The sequence below is a fragment of the Alosa alosa genome, chromosome 6 (assembly GCF_017589495.1).
Source record: "Alosa alosa isolate M-15738 ecotype Scorff River chromosome 6, AALO_Geno_1.1, whole genome shotgun sequence".
Classification (NCBI taxonomy): Eukaryota; Metazoa; Chordata; class Actinopteri; order Clupeiformes; family Clupeidae; genus Alosa; species Alosa alosa.
The window spans coordinates 13,942,621-13,956,529 of NC_063194.1; the positions used below are offsets into that span (position 1 = coordinate 13,942,621).

Genomic DNA, 13,909 nt, shown 5'->3' on the forward strand with positions numbered 1-13,909 from the left:
TGAGTACCCTGAACTGGCCAACTGGTCCAATGGAAGGACATTGCAATCCTAACAACCAGGGCCAGGCTCCACATCAGACGACCTCAGGTGTGACCCGACATGAGGTTGGCATGTGCTCTCGCTGTCACAGGGCCAGATGCACACAGAGCAGACACACAGCCTGAACCCCACGGCTGAGAGCAGGCATTTTTCTTCAGTTTGTTTTGACCATTCTATGTACCACAGAAAATGCCCCGGGGGCAATAGAAGGCAGCAGGGTGCTCTGGTTGTGCATTTATGTGGGCATAAGATTGAGAAGTGATGTGATGGGAAAAGCAGCAGCCAGCCTGTGATAATAAGTAAAGAAAGAAAGACAAGGTTTTCTCTACTACTGAAATCAGATTACAGTATATGTGAAACTAATGTGACATGGCCAAATAATAGTCAGGTGATTCATAACATGCATGTTGATAGTCTATTCAAGAGCAAGTTTAATCTCCGAATCCAGGTACAGTCAAACACAACAGCAGGCAGAGATAGAGGCGCCACAACCACATGGGCATAAGACAATGCAGCTTAGGATAGCCTCAAATATCAAATGTGTAGCAAAACCAGACACCGTCAAACCAACATGGTATAAGACCACCCCTCTTTTGAGATTTCTTTATAGCAGCTCTTAAAACAACAAGAATGGTCTATATTGACCACTACTTTCCAGAAATGTCCTGCCACACACACTACCAAACACTGATGCACCATGTTTGGGGAGGACTAAGGCACTTCAATATGGCACTTTAATGTGATAGCAGCCCTGCATGATGTGACACTAGTGGAAAACCATCTGCTCTGTGGCTCTGTGGTGTGAAAAGTGAGACAGGGGTCAGACATACAGCGACTGCCCACAAGTCCGAATGGAGTGGAAATGCAGGGAATATGCTCCACGCTTATATATCTATAGATTCTATATTTTTATGCTTTTTCATCTTATGCGCACACAGTGTATGCCCAAGATGATTTTGGAAGTGTTGATGCACTGCCAGGTTTAAAACTGAAACATGGCATTGCAGTGAACAAAAGACTATCAAACAAACGTTGCTTATTGCATTAGGGTATGGCGTATTTACAGACAGCTATAGTGAAGCGCACCATAACATAACAATGGCCATCCCCCAAATTCCTTCAATCCCCTTAGTTCTTACTACAAAACTCTTCATGGGCAGCCTATGATGGGCGACATTGTGCAAACCATTACTCTCTGAAGTTCTCTAAAGGAAAGTATTATAAACACAACAATTACACACAACCATACCATTAGCTGCCATCCCAATCTGCTTATAGTGAAGTCTCACTGTTCTACAATAAGTACCAGAAGAGTAACATTCTATAATATCAAATGGTTCTTGTGCCCTTTAAAACGGTAGCACGGAATACGTGAAAGAGGAGGGACCCGGCACACACTGTCCCTCATTCTCCTGAAGCCCTTGGAAAAAGGGAAATGGCTGCGTACCCCATGCCCGCCTCCTAAACCCCAGCACACACGTATATGCCCACCCCACTTCGTTTTGAGTTTCGTGTGATGCTGAGCCCAAACTGCACATTGCTGACATCAGCAATCGCCAGTTCAGCGCCGCCACGCCACTTCCAAGCCACAGCTTTGGAAGCGCCAATCTCCAGGCCCTCATGTCACACATGCATAAGAATAATATTACAGTTTACAAGCCTTATACTCACAATAACACGATAATAATAATAATAATAATAATAATAATAATAATAATAATAGTGTTTTACAATAAATTTTAAAATAACCTGTCCTGAGAAACATGTACCCTCGTCATATTAACAGACTAATGAACAAATTAATCGAGAAGAAAACGCTGAACAATTGTAGCCCATATTGGCCTCGAATGTTTGCTATGCTAAGTAGAAAACACCTTGATTGTATGTATTTGGGCATACACCAACTGTACCTTTACTCCAGGGGACAGACTTGGTGAGGACATTAAAAGGATATGGCCATTCGGTGATCTTTTTGGCGTATTTTCTCACAAAGTTGTCCTCGCTGAAGATGAACAGGGAACGGTTGACAGTGAAGCAGTTCTGTCGAACTGGTATTGGATTGTACAGGGCCATAGTTCTGGCTCGCTGGGCCATGGACTGCTTGTACACCCTTTGAGCTCCCGGCGGGCCACCTTGTCTACTGCCGCCGCGACCGGGCCCCCCTGGGCCAGGTCCTCCACCATACCTGGACGGTACCTCATTATCAAACCGAGCCATTCTATCGACACCAAAGGCCAGTCTTTATGAAGCAGCAGAGAAGAAGGCGAATATTCAACGCGACCACACCACATTACATCCCATCTGCTTCAAGACTTTATACGTGTATAACTGTATTGTACTCTCACGGTGTCATATCAGAGACGGTTGGTCTGAGAACACAAGCCCATTAATAGCGGATCGATGCTTGTATTTATAGGGAAGTGGAGGTGTGAAAAATGCGTGGAAGAGGGAAAAAAACGTGCGGTTTCGGTTGAATGGCTGATGCTCTTGCTGCCCACCTCCAAATGCAGAGCGCTTGTCCTTCACTTGGTGCTTAAGTCAGCTATCAAGAACAACATATTCCGATGAAGAATTAGTGCATTAACAAGAATGGATTAATAAGCTCCCGAGATTCCATTTTCATGGAGTCTTAAATGTCTCCCAATGCGTTTGCCTGGTCATACATCTCTGAGGCTTTCCTTAGCTATTCATATGATTACTCTCATGAACACAGTAGTGCTACCATAATGGCTGAGTAAAAAAATAATTGCATTTGAAATGCTATCGTTCGTTACATTTAGCATGTCTTTTCATTTAAGTGTAATGACTGCAGCAACTGATGTTACTGATATTAAAAGAAGAAGAGAAATATTATTTATTTATTTTGTAACATCCGCAATGTTTGGTACAGTGTGGATGCTACCTTCCGCCACCTTTCGCAAGCTTTCCTCACATTCAGACGACCGAGCTTCTCGAGTGACAATTGCATGTGACATTTGTTAATATTTCATCACACTCGTCGTTATTCATTCTCCAAAGAATTATAATCATAAAATGTTTGTTAATGCACTGCAGCTGTAATTATCTTTTTTTTTTCATATATCAGACGGCATCCTTTTCGCCACAGCCATCATCTGCACTCCTGTGCTGGTAAAGCAATCCATGCTAGGTAAAATCCAACGGAGGTACGTACGGACATTGAAAGTAGCATCATCAATCCTCTGAGTATGACAACGAAGACAGCTCCAGCTTTTGGTGGTCTCCCGTGTTCTCCACCACCAAACTATGGACAGTCGCTGGAGCCTCGCACCTCATCCTCCTGCGCCTCGGGGACTCATCCCGCTTGATTTTGAGGGGAAAAAAGAACCTGCGTCCAGTCCTTCTCTTTCCTTGCGTTGCTTTGCTTTCCCTCGCTCTCGTTGCTCTCTGTCCAGCGCCCCAGGGGATACAAAGAGGTGGCTGATGTGGAAGAAGAGGCGGGTTGGTGTGGTATGGGGACTTTCGCGTGGAGGATCTGTCTACGAATCAAAATTGGAGGGCAGGGGCGTCGGGGTCCGGTCAGCTGGCAGGTTGAGGTATAATGAGCAACTGATCAATTTAATGCAGCTAGAGCGCCTTCCCCAAAATCTCTGGCCAACACTTGCAGCACATGACGCACGAAGAGCCTCGCATTGATTCGCTTATCCACTACTGCCGTCCAACTCCAGAGCATAAGCGTTTTAACGTCCTCTGCTACTGTGAGCCTATTCTGTCTCCTCTGATGATATCCAAATACCGTCACGGTCATCAGATGTTTTTTCCTCCCCTTGCCTGGAATTCTGGGTGTGTTAAAGAAAACTAAGCTGAATGCAGCCGAGTCGAGAGAGAAGTTGGGTGGGGTTTATTAACTGTCCACTCTCCGAATACTGACATATCACTGTCAGGTGTATGTTGTTTTTTTATTTTTTTTTGCACAAAACTGTCTTTGAGTGCTTATTGGGCAGCTGTGCACGCGCGAGCGTGGAAGCGTCAAGCGCGTCTCGAGGGAATCAAAGCAGAGAGCGAGAGCATAGCGTCTCTAAACAGAGGCTACTGGCTATTCTTAGCAGTCGACATTTGGCAATGAATGAATGGAAGGCTTTCACAGGGAGAGGGCTGCCGTACATCTCCACAGTTTCTACTCCCAAGGGTGCTCTGGGCTGATGCTTGCTGCTCTCTTTTCCCCTTGCCCCCATTTAACTGTGGCAATTGCACTGTTTGATCATGCCCACAATTACAGGGAATGTGAACTGATTCCGCTTCGACGGGTAACTCTGTGGGACCGGATCGTGAACAAACTTAACAACAAACTTACAAATAATTGAAAACAACATAGTCTGTGACTGAATTTTGCAGTCAGAGGTCACAGAACAAATATTTTATTTATTTCTGTTGTTTTGAAGCCTATCTCTTCCAACAGATAATTTCGAAGCAAAAACGTGAACGAAAAAAAAAAGGCTTAGTAATTTATGTCCGGAGAAACATACTGTGTTGAGCCAGCAGCCTGCTAAAGAGTGGTCCAATTACAGTCTGGGTCACTCCACGTCTGGTCAACCGCACGCAAAGCATTTAGCGTCAGGCAGCGATGGCTGTTGGTTATGGGTTCGCACACGAGAGTTGGTGTGTGAACCAACATGCCTGCTGAAGCGAGAATGTCTGTGCCCAGGGTGACAGGGCGCATCTCACACTGAAAACCCTGCGCTCTGTTTGTTGCGTGCAGTGGAATGGATCAAATTAAATGACATGTACTCCACCTACACTGTTGGGTAGTTTCTCCAAGAAGGAGCAGCATTAGACGGCGCTTAAAAAAAAAGTAAAAAAAAAAAAAAAAGCATTGAGAAAAACCCTGTCCCTGACACTGTCAGTAACGCGTATGGAGCTGTCCCTGGTGCTGAAGTCAGTCTAACATACTTCTTCAGTTGTCAACCAGTCATTCATTTAATTTGATCTGAAAGAACAATACTTTACAATACACAGTGATGTGCAAAACGTAGTGAGCTAAGCTACAAGCTACTCTATAAGCTATTTAAAAAAAAGGAAATCTGGCGATAATCGAGGACACGAGTACTGTCGTTGGGGGGGAGTGGGCAAAACAATCTGTTTTACCTTTACTGTAGCTCGAGTTGCTGTAGCCAACAGTTAGAGATCAAGGCAGCTACAGTGCTACACTCTAGGAGCATGTTCATGCCCCCAGAGCGTAGTCCTGTAACCTAAAGTCTGGCTGCTTTCCCAGTTGTTGTTGTTTTCCGTATTGGCAGTACTCGGTGAGCAGTAAGCTTCATTTAAGCTACATTCAAACTACATTTTGTAAGTAGCCTAGCTTGCCCATCACTGACAATACAACATACTTGTTTAGACTCAGGGCCTTCCATCAAATAACATACATAACAGATTAGAAATTACTGCATGCAGCCTGCACCCCATTTGCAGGCCATCTAGGAAACATACCATTTCACAACTACCATGATAATGTGGTCAAAATGAATCCAAGACAACTGGTGTGAGACTGCAGCTTTATTCATGGCACCGGAGACGTGTTACCCACATGAAATGTCAAGTAACAATCCTACAGCTCTGTGGCTTCTTATGATCAATCATCCATCCAACCAGTTAGTATTAACAGAGATAAGGATATTACAAAACCCTTTAACCTTCCAATGACCTAGGCTACAGTATGTTTGTGTCCCTGGGATGAGGACAATCAGACACCCTACAACATACATTGTTCTTACTCTCTGGACATTTCCACAGAAGGAGGCTTCAGGAACAAAAAACAATTCAGGAATTATACCCTCATAGCACATATGCATGGTTAAACTGAACATTTAATTAAATGAGAAACTGATAACAATTATACAACAATAATTTAAGGTTAGGGATACAGCGTGAACTGTGCTTCACTGACAAGCAGGGCCTTCCAAGCCTGCATAATCTCAGACTTGGAGGCAGAGTCGTCAATATTTCAGATCAACAGGACACTCAATCCTTCAGGACAAATGACACTCTCAGTGCTACTCAGGGAACATATCATTGACTGAAACTATATCATGGTTTGGTCTGAGCCACTATGTTTGGTCCAATTTACAGAACCAGAACAGTACAGAAATCTTTTTTTTTGGTAGGTCATGAGGATGAATTTGCTGAATTTGACAAAAAGTGTATCATTATGGACCCACCTTTCAGACCCGCCTGCCACATTATTAATCTGGCCCTGATATAAACAACAAACCAAGAGATTGCAATTCCACTACACTAGAAACAGCAGGGTGCAGTCATTATATGGTGTGAAGGTCCTTTTTGTCTGTGTGTGTGTGTGTGTGTGTGTGTGTGTGTGTGTGTGTGTGTGTGTGTGTGTGTGTGTGTGTGTGTGTGTGTGTGTGTGTGCGCGCGTGTGTGTGTATGTGTGACTTCATACACAAGAATGTGCACTGTATTAAGAGAGGTCAATTTGGTCTTCAGCTGCCATACTAAACCAAGATGAAGCTGTCATTCCCATGACATTACAGTATATGGGAGAAGGGGACGATCTCATTTCATACTCTCAGTTGAGAGATGAAGAAGGGATGAAGGCCTTAGTGAGTAAAGGTAAGGGCAGCTGAAAATGCCCATATGGTCTGGTAAAACCTCATATTCAGTATGCAGGCTTATGTACAGGGTTCCCAGTCTAAGTCATATGTAAAAAAATCCATATATTTTCCCTGACAAAAAAAACTGAATTTCCATGACTTACTATAATGAATGGTACAATATACCGACCAAATATTTCAGAGCAGCTGCATAGCGTTCAAGACTCTTACTTTTTTAGAGCGGGAGATGAATAAATCGGCATTGAATAAACAAAGTTGGATTAACCACAACTACTCAAGCAAGCAGTAAAGCTAATAACCAGACAAACACAGATTCTGTGTGGAAATATATTTATATTAATGTATTTTGGCAAGTAAATTTTAAAATGCTACAATAAAATTCCCTGATATTCCATGACTTTGCCCCAAAAATGATAAAATTCCCTGACTTTCCATGTCTGGAATAGACTTTCCAAAATTCCATGATATTCCAGAAATTCCATGACCCGTGAGAACCCTGTATGTAAGTTCTGTTCTTAAAATACAGGAAGTAACTGTGCAGTAGACAAACACTGTATGTACATACATATTAAACATTATATTATTTGTTTATGTGTACAAACATACACATATGTTCATAAGTATTCATGTAATATAGTCGGAATGTAGCCTTGTGCTTTTAGCAAAAGCTTCACGCCAAGGTTCCACTCTCTACTGCGGACATGGAGCGATGGTGTTGTCACACAGCTGGGGATCACAAGAGAACCGCCCCAGGAGAGCAGACCCCTTCTCTCTCCACCACAGGGAGGGCTCGTGCTCATTAAAGTTCCCCACTCTAATCTGACACAGCAGCCGCCACCGCAGCAGCAGCAGCAGCAGCGCATAGCAAGCAGAGCAGACACAGCTTAAAAAGAGGCAGCCCTCCTGACGCGCCGTCCACCAGCTGTCGCCAAGAGACACTTTTAGTCCCTTGGATGAGAAGAGTTAAATGCATCTCCTCCGTCGAGTTCCCCAATCTTTCTTTTTCTCTTATTTCCTTCAGTCACATGCACCATATCTCACTCCCTCTCTCTCTTCCTCACTTTCTGTCTTTTCGATGTGTTATTTTGAGCTGCACAGCAACTATACCTTCAAGATATATGGACTCCGTTTATACTTGATGCTAGAAGCCTTAGTAGGAAATGCAGTGATTCAAAATGTACTCCATGGATGAGCATGTAACTGCACATGCATGTAAGTATGTGGATAATATGTGCGTGTTAGTCTGGCCCTTCCTACCCTCCATATGTGTGAATGTAAAGCATACACAAGTCTGAGGTTGGAAAGAATTCAAAGAAGACTGTGCAACCATGTTCCGTCTAGCAGTAGCTGGGTATCTCAATGATTCATAAGGCTGAATTATTCATTAACCCCAAGCACATAGGGCTGCCTGCTCTGCTCTCGACTTAACCTTTCTGTGCCTAGGTTAACTCCTGCACAGCTGTAAGTTGTGTGTGTGTGTGTGTGTGTGTGTTCGCGTGCACATTAATATGTGCTTGTGTGTGTGTTTGTGTACTATGGACAGTACACAGTATGTGTAAACTAAATTATATTTTCTTAGAATTTTGCATGAATTGTAATAATATTAATTGTTGACAAGATATTGTATTGCATACATACTTTCTAAAAGGAAGTGTTCTTCAGACAGCAGCCATTGCCTTTCATTTATGTTGAGATGATATTTTATTTATATTTACAATTCAACTGAATAAACTATAACACAAATGTTTATTTCAACAGCTTCTGTAAGCTCTCTTCCTATGAATAATTTCACATAATGAATTTCACACAAGATTACATGAAGGACACATATTAGAGCTGCCCTGCACAACTTCTGAGACCAATAAATGTACATTTTCAATGTAACTACATTATTGTTGAGTGAGTCAAATTCTTAAAACATATATGGTGTTAATGTCAGTAATTGGGGTGATTGACGCAGGGCTAAAGCACCTCCTCAGACAAATTATGAGTAAACTATGAAACAAAGTATGAATTAATCCATACCTATTAGACAATTTTGTTGAGACAGAGTGGAAACTTCCGATGCAAAGCACATCTGCAGCCTGGTGAGGCATTCATTCCAAAGAGCAATTGTGATATCCATTACAGGGTGTGCAATACAATCAACTTGCTCCACAACAATGTCTTTTTTTGTCATTTTACAAACAAAGTTAATGTCATAACTAGTCAGACTAGGACCACTGTTTGGTTAGTTGTTGTATATTTCTGCTTTTCCTTAACAATTAACCTACGCTGTAACACTTAATGATACTCGGCACCACCAGAGAGATGGCACAATGATATGTGCTCTCTGTTGTCATGTCTAAACAGAAACACACACACCCTGAGTTATTTCCTTCCTCTCCATTATCCATTGCTTCTTTAAATATCAATTTTAACAACACATCAGTCTGAAATGTAAAGTGGTGGATTGTACTGTAGATGCACTAAATACGCATTTGAATCAATACGGTGAATCATAGCCTCTCAGACAGTGCTCGAAGCTGCTGGTCTGCTAACGATTTCCTGTGTTGAGGACTCCTAAACCTGTCAGTCACAACGTCCATTGAGAAAAGGTGGACGACTGTGATCTGATGAATGGGATGCTGTGCTATACTTGATAAACACTGCTGTGACCTTAACTGCTCCAAGGTCACTAATACATTGCAACAATACAGCAAGATGACAGAGGTCTAACATGAAGCCAATATTAATGTTGTTAATATGCCATAAATATTTGTGTATCCCTTGCATGTATACATAAGTAATGGAGACTTGAAATAAATGATTACTTAAACAAAACAGTTTCACAGAGCATGTCAGTGTCAAACAAACAGCAACATAACAGTGTAGTAAGTGTTTGTCTTAATATTTGCATTGTGTTATTGCTGCCCTATTTTTCAAGCTGATGTATGATTAGCATATTCATAAATAATGGCTTTTATTCGTATGTGAGCAAATTGAATACAAGAGACATTTTAAATCAATATGAACACTACTTCATATTTCAGTGTTGTTTTAGCTTTAGTAAGAACAAAAGACCATGTAGAAAACCAAAGCCTCTCTTCTCCTTTTTGCCTAGGAAGAGAATGATGTCACTTAACCTTGAGGCGGATTTCACAAACTGTATTCTCTTGGCTGAGGACTCTTGGGATATTAAAATTTTCATTGATCAATGTAATTGTTAGGAATTCCCAGTGGTACACCTGAGTATGCCTCTATTTGACAGTACAAGTCATACCTCTTACTTGAAAAGCAGCTGGTTTGTAGTGGTTTTGTCAGCAGTCCCCAATTACTCTCCAGCGACACCTAGTGGTTCAAATAGGTTCAAATTGTGCTCAAAGGTGTCTTCATCTGAAAGTTGAAAAAAAAAAAAAGCTCATAAGTGTACATGCAAAGAGAGGAGAACATGCTATGTTTTCAATCTGACAAACAGCAGGAAGGTATATCATCTCATTCAACTGTGTGACACTCCTGGAGTTCACTGAGTTTTAAACAATAACACATAATGTTCATTGGCACTGGATATTCACTGGATTAGAGTGACTCTAATTATCAGCAGTAAAGCTAGTTATAAAATAATAGATTTCTTCTAAATCAGAGAGACATCTAAAACTAGGCACACATACTACCAATTATTTGCAGTTGCAGTATGTGAGTAAAGCATACATAGACACAGGGGACAATTGCCGGGGTCAATTTCACAAAAGTGATTATTTTAATGAACATCCTATTCTTTTTCAATGGGATCAATGTATTGACTGAAATGAGCACTGCACACTGCTAACATTTCAAGGGGTTAAAGGGTTTCAGAGGAAGAGGAATTCCCTGGCTATCTGGTTACCTGTGTCTGCCACAGACATTACTTCCTTACCTAGTTACAGTACTACCCAGCATGATGAACACAAATACTTAGCAGTAGAACACCACAAACACCACATTGTGGCAAACATTTGTGAAATTTCCAGTCTGTTTTCTTTTTTCTTTTTTTATTTCTTTTTGAAAGCAGATACAGCTGTATGTGAACTGACGTGAGACTATTGTGACAAATTATTCATAGGTAAGAGTACATTTCTCTGAAACTCTTCCAGGCAAAATCACTTAGAAATGGGAGCACATTACCCTGTGTGTTTCTTCCATTTGGATTCTACTGCCTATGAAAACAGCAAAACATTCACAAGGACAAGACACAATAAATGACTGTCCTATCTACTGTTAAAACCACAATAGTAACAACAAAACACACACATCATTTATAAATGGATAGCAAGACTGTGTCAAATGTTTTTCTAGATACATTGATGTGACATAAAAATAAACAAGACACAGATAGTAGTGAGATAAAAATATAAAAATGAAAATAATTAATACAAGAATCTTCTGAAAGAGGGTCTGAGTTAATGTGGAGTAGACTGGTTAGACCACAAGCATTATGTTAATATTTGAAGTTTGATTGAAGTGAATTTCTCATCTGTATTGATGCTGTTATTACAGCTTTCCCCGCAAAGTCAAATTACTCTTCCAGAACCTTCCAGAAATCTAATCTTCTAGAGTGAAAACACACATTGGTTTATCTTCAAGACACTCTAAGACCCAGCTCTTCCTAGATTAACTTCTCTCCTAGACACCTTTAAACATGCCTAATTTATACCATGCACTGTTTTTTTCTATCTACTATCTCTCTTGAACATCCACTGGTTTCTACTTCACTTCTGTGACAGCTAAATTAATACATGATGTAAGTATAAATGGTTAAGAATTCACTGTAGCAAGTGGCACTGGTGGCATTGTCAACCACTGTCATTCGCTCCTCCACTGTGTGCCTCTGGGGCTAATCCCTAGTGCCATGCAGATCTGCCGACTGCTGAGCAGTGCAGCGCAGCAAAGCTAAACTAAGCCACTGCATGTAAATCAGACATGGGCTGCTGTTTAGTCCACACCAAAGCCGCAAACAACCCTTGTGTGTGCTGTTCACTGACACTTAGAGGGAATTACAGTCATTAAAGTCAGTTTAGCTAATTGATAAGGAGGGCCTGCCAATAAGAGTTCAGGCTGTGTGTGTGTGTGTGTGTGTGTGTGTGTGTGTGTGTGTGTGTGTGTGTGTGTGTGTGTATAGAACAGCTTTGAGTAGGCTATTTTGTGGGAAAGAAAGAATAAGTATCCCTTTACAGGAAATTACACACATGTTGGAGGTAGACCTGACGCTATTAATAATGTACATTTTGCTGTATTTTTGCCCAGGCCTGGATAGTGTCTAAAATCATAACCACCATTATGGTGTTACTGTCAGTGCAGGATGCAAGTACAAATATAGTCACTAGGTGGCAGCAAACCTTTAAACAGTTACTGTTGTCGTTGTCGTAAAACAGCATTTCCCACAATGCTTTTCAACTCCAATATGGCTGCGTGCAGAAGGAAATGTTGAATTTAACATTTGAGCAATAACTTCAATAAAAGGCCACGAGAAAACGAAGATATGAGGCTTCTTGTTAGATTTGTCAAGCAAGCACAAAGAAGCGCACAGGTCAGAGCTATATATCATTCTAATTTCTCCACATTATCTGACCTGTCAGGACCGCTGAGAGACAGCTCGAAAGGTGAAACTAGTAGTGCATGGTTATGCGGCTCTTCTCCTCACATTGTAGAGAGCGTGCGTGAGTTTGTTGAAGTTCAGGTAGACTTCATCAGCGAGCAAGAGGAGCAAGCGTTACTGAGAGAATTGGAGCCGGGGCTTAAAAAGAAGAGATACGAGTTTGATCACTGGGATGATGTAAGTGCTGACCGCTAGCCATGATGACAGGTTCATGTTTGTATTAACGTTAGACCTAGTTAACTGTATGGCCTGTGGTGTTTACTTCACAGGCCATCTCCAATGGATAGATTTCACTATTTATGATTGACTTAACCAAAACAAACCAAGATGTATTTACAAGCTAGAGGGAAAATGGCAAAGTTGATAGAATGATATGCAATTGTTTGTGTAGGGATACTGTTTGTGTAATATTGATTGTTTCTAATACCCGTGATAAAATTACATTTCCCCTCTTTAATGCTGCTGAAGGCCATCCATGGTTTCCGTGAAACCGAACGTGTCCAGTGGGGTGCTGCCTGTGAGGCTGTCATTCGTCGGCTACGAGCGCATGCATTCCCACAGGATAGCCAGCTGCTTGGCCCTGTGCACGTCCTAGACCTGGATAAGGCCGGATTCATCAAACCCCACATCGATAGCGTCAAGGTAGCTATGTTTTAGACAGGCCATATCATGTTCCATGATTACTTTAGCCTGAACTGATTGATACAACAGTTGGCACTGGTAGGCAAGAGCTTCATGTGCAAGCGAAAAAAGACTCTCTCTCTCTCTCTGTTGCACTGTATAGTTTTGTGGCACTACAATTGCGGGTATCAGCCTTCTCTCTGCCAGCGTCATGCGACTAGTGCGCGAAGAGGTGAAAACTGACTGGGTAGATCTGTTGCTGCCTCAACGGTCTCTTTACGTTCTCAGGTAAATTGACAATACGCCTATTTTATTTGATGCCACTGCTATATCCATCTATCTATGTACCTTATTTGTTCTAAACATTTCAGTAATCTAAACAAGAATTTGCTTCACCTGTACCAACTTAAATGCAAGATTGGTGTGTAAGAACCTGTATCAAGCAGCTTTGGTGACATTCCAGTTGGCTCGGGCCAATTTCAAAAAATCTGTTTAGGGATTGCGACATGTAGGCGAACTGGCCACATCATTTTCTCCAGTCATTTTTCGTGTTGAAATACATTATTTGCAATGTCCTACTTAATCTACACCGTTTTACCTTTTATTCATTACAGGGCGGAGGCCAGGTACAAGTTCACACACGAAATCCTGAAGGATGAAGAGTCCTTTTTCGACGGACGGCGAGTCGCTCGTCATCGACGCATTTCTGTCATTTGTCGGAATCTTCCAGAATGAAATAAGTCTTGGCGGCCAGCGTGCATTAATTAAGTTGCTCAAACAACTGAGTGTTAAATTATTTTCTAGATCGAATTGAAATATCTTTATAGCCTACATTTAAGAGGACCGTCCTCTTAAGACATTTGAAATGTAGCCTATCAAGGTTATTATGATTGCTTAGCACTTATAAAGTTAAAAGCTGTCAGCCCCCCCACCCACTTTAGACATTTGTCAACCATTTATCATCCAATGTATGTACATATTAAGTAGTAAAGAAAGCTATAATATGAAACTATCATGCTTGCTGCAGCCATTTTGGAACTAACAATTCTGT

General features: G+C 41.5%; 2 protein-coding genes across 3 annotated transcripts in view; one reads left to right on the forward strand and one right to left on the reverse strand.

The window, feature by feature from the left end:
* Positions 1-3,901, reverse strand: part of cacna1aa (calcium channel, voltage-dependent, P/Q type, alpha 1A subunit, a) — a 100,339-nt gene extending 96,438 nt beyond the window's left edge. The window contains exon 1 of the mRNA XM_048244985.1: positions 1,994-3,901. Within this exon, the coding sequence (XP_048100942.1) occupies positions 1,994-2,256 (263 nt within the window). The 5' untranslated portion in view covers positions 2,257-3,901. The remainder of the gene's footprint in view (positions 1-1,993) is intronic.
* Positions 3,902-12,041: 8,140 nt separating this feature from the next.
* Positions 12,042-13,867, forward strand: alkbh7 (alkB homolog 7). 2 transcript variants are annotated; one of them, XM_048246774.1, is made up of 4 exons: positions 12,042-12,414; positions 12,706-12,879; positions 13,022-13,146; positions 13,473-13,867. In XM_048246774.1, the coding sequence occupies exons 1-4, from the start codon at positions 12,121-12,123 to the stop codon at positions 13,591-13,593; spliced, it is 714 nt and encodes a 237-aa protein (XP_048102731.1). In that variant the 5' UTR covers positions 12,042-12,120; the 3' UTR covers positions 13,594-13,867. The 2 variants fall into 2 exon arrangements, with proteins under 2 accessions (XP_048102731.1, XP_048102732.1); XM_048246775.1 differs by having other exon boundaries at positions 12,047-12,168.
* Positions 13,868-13,909: the final 42 nt, after the last annotated feature.

What these genes read in the sequence shown, in the direction of transcription:
- alkbh7 (XM_048246774.1), top strand. Translation starts at nt 12,121, where the DNA reads ATGAGGCTTCTTGTTAGATTTGTCAAGCAAGCACAAAGAAGCGCACAG. An exon ending in AGTTTGATCACTGGGATGAT is followed by an intron (nt 12,415 to 12,705) that starts GTAAGTGCTGAC and finishes ATGCTGCTGAAG; the next exon opens with GCCATCCATGGTTTCCGTGA. An exon ending in CGGTCTCTTTACGTTCTCAG is followed by an intron (nt 13,147 to 13,472) that starts GTAAATTGACAA and finishes TATTCATTACAG; the next exon opens with GGCGGAGGCCAGGTACAAGT.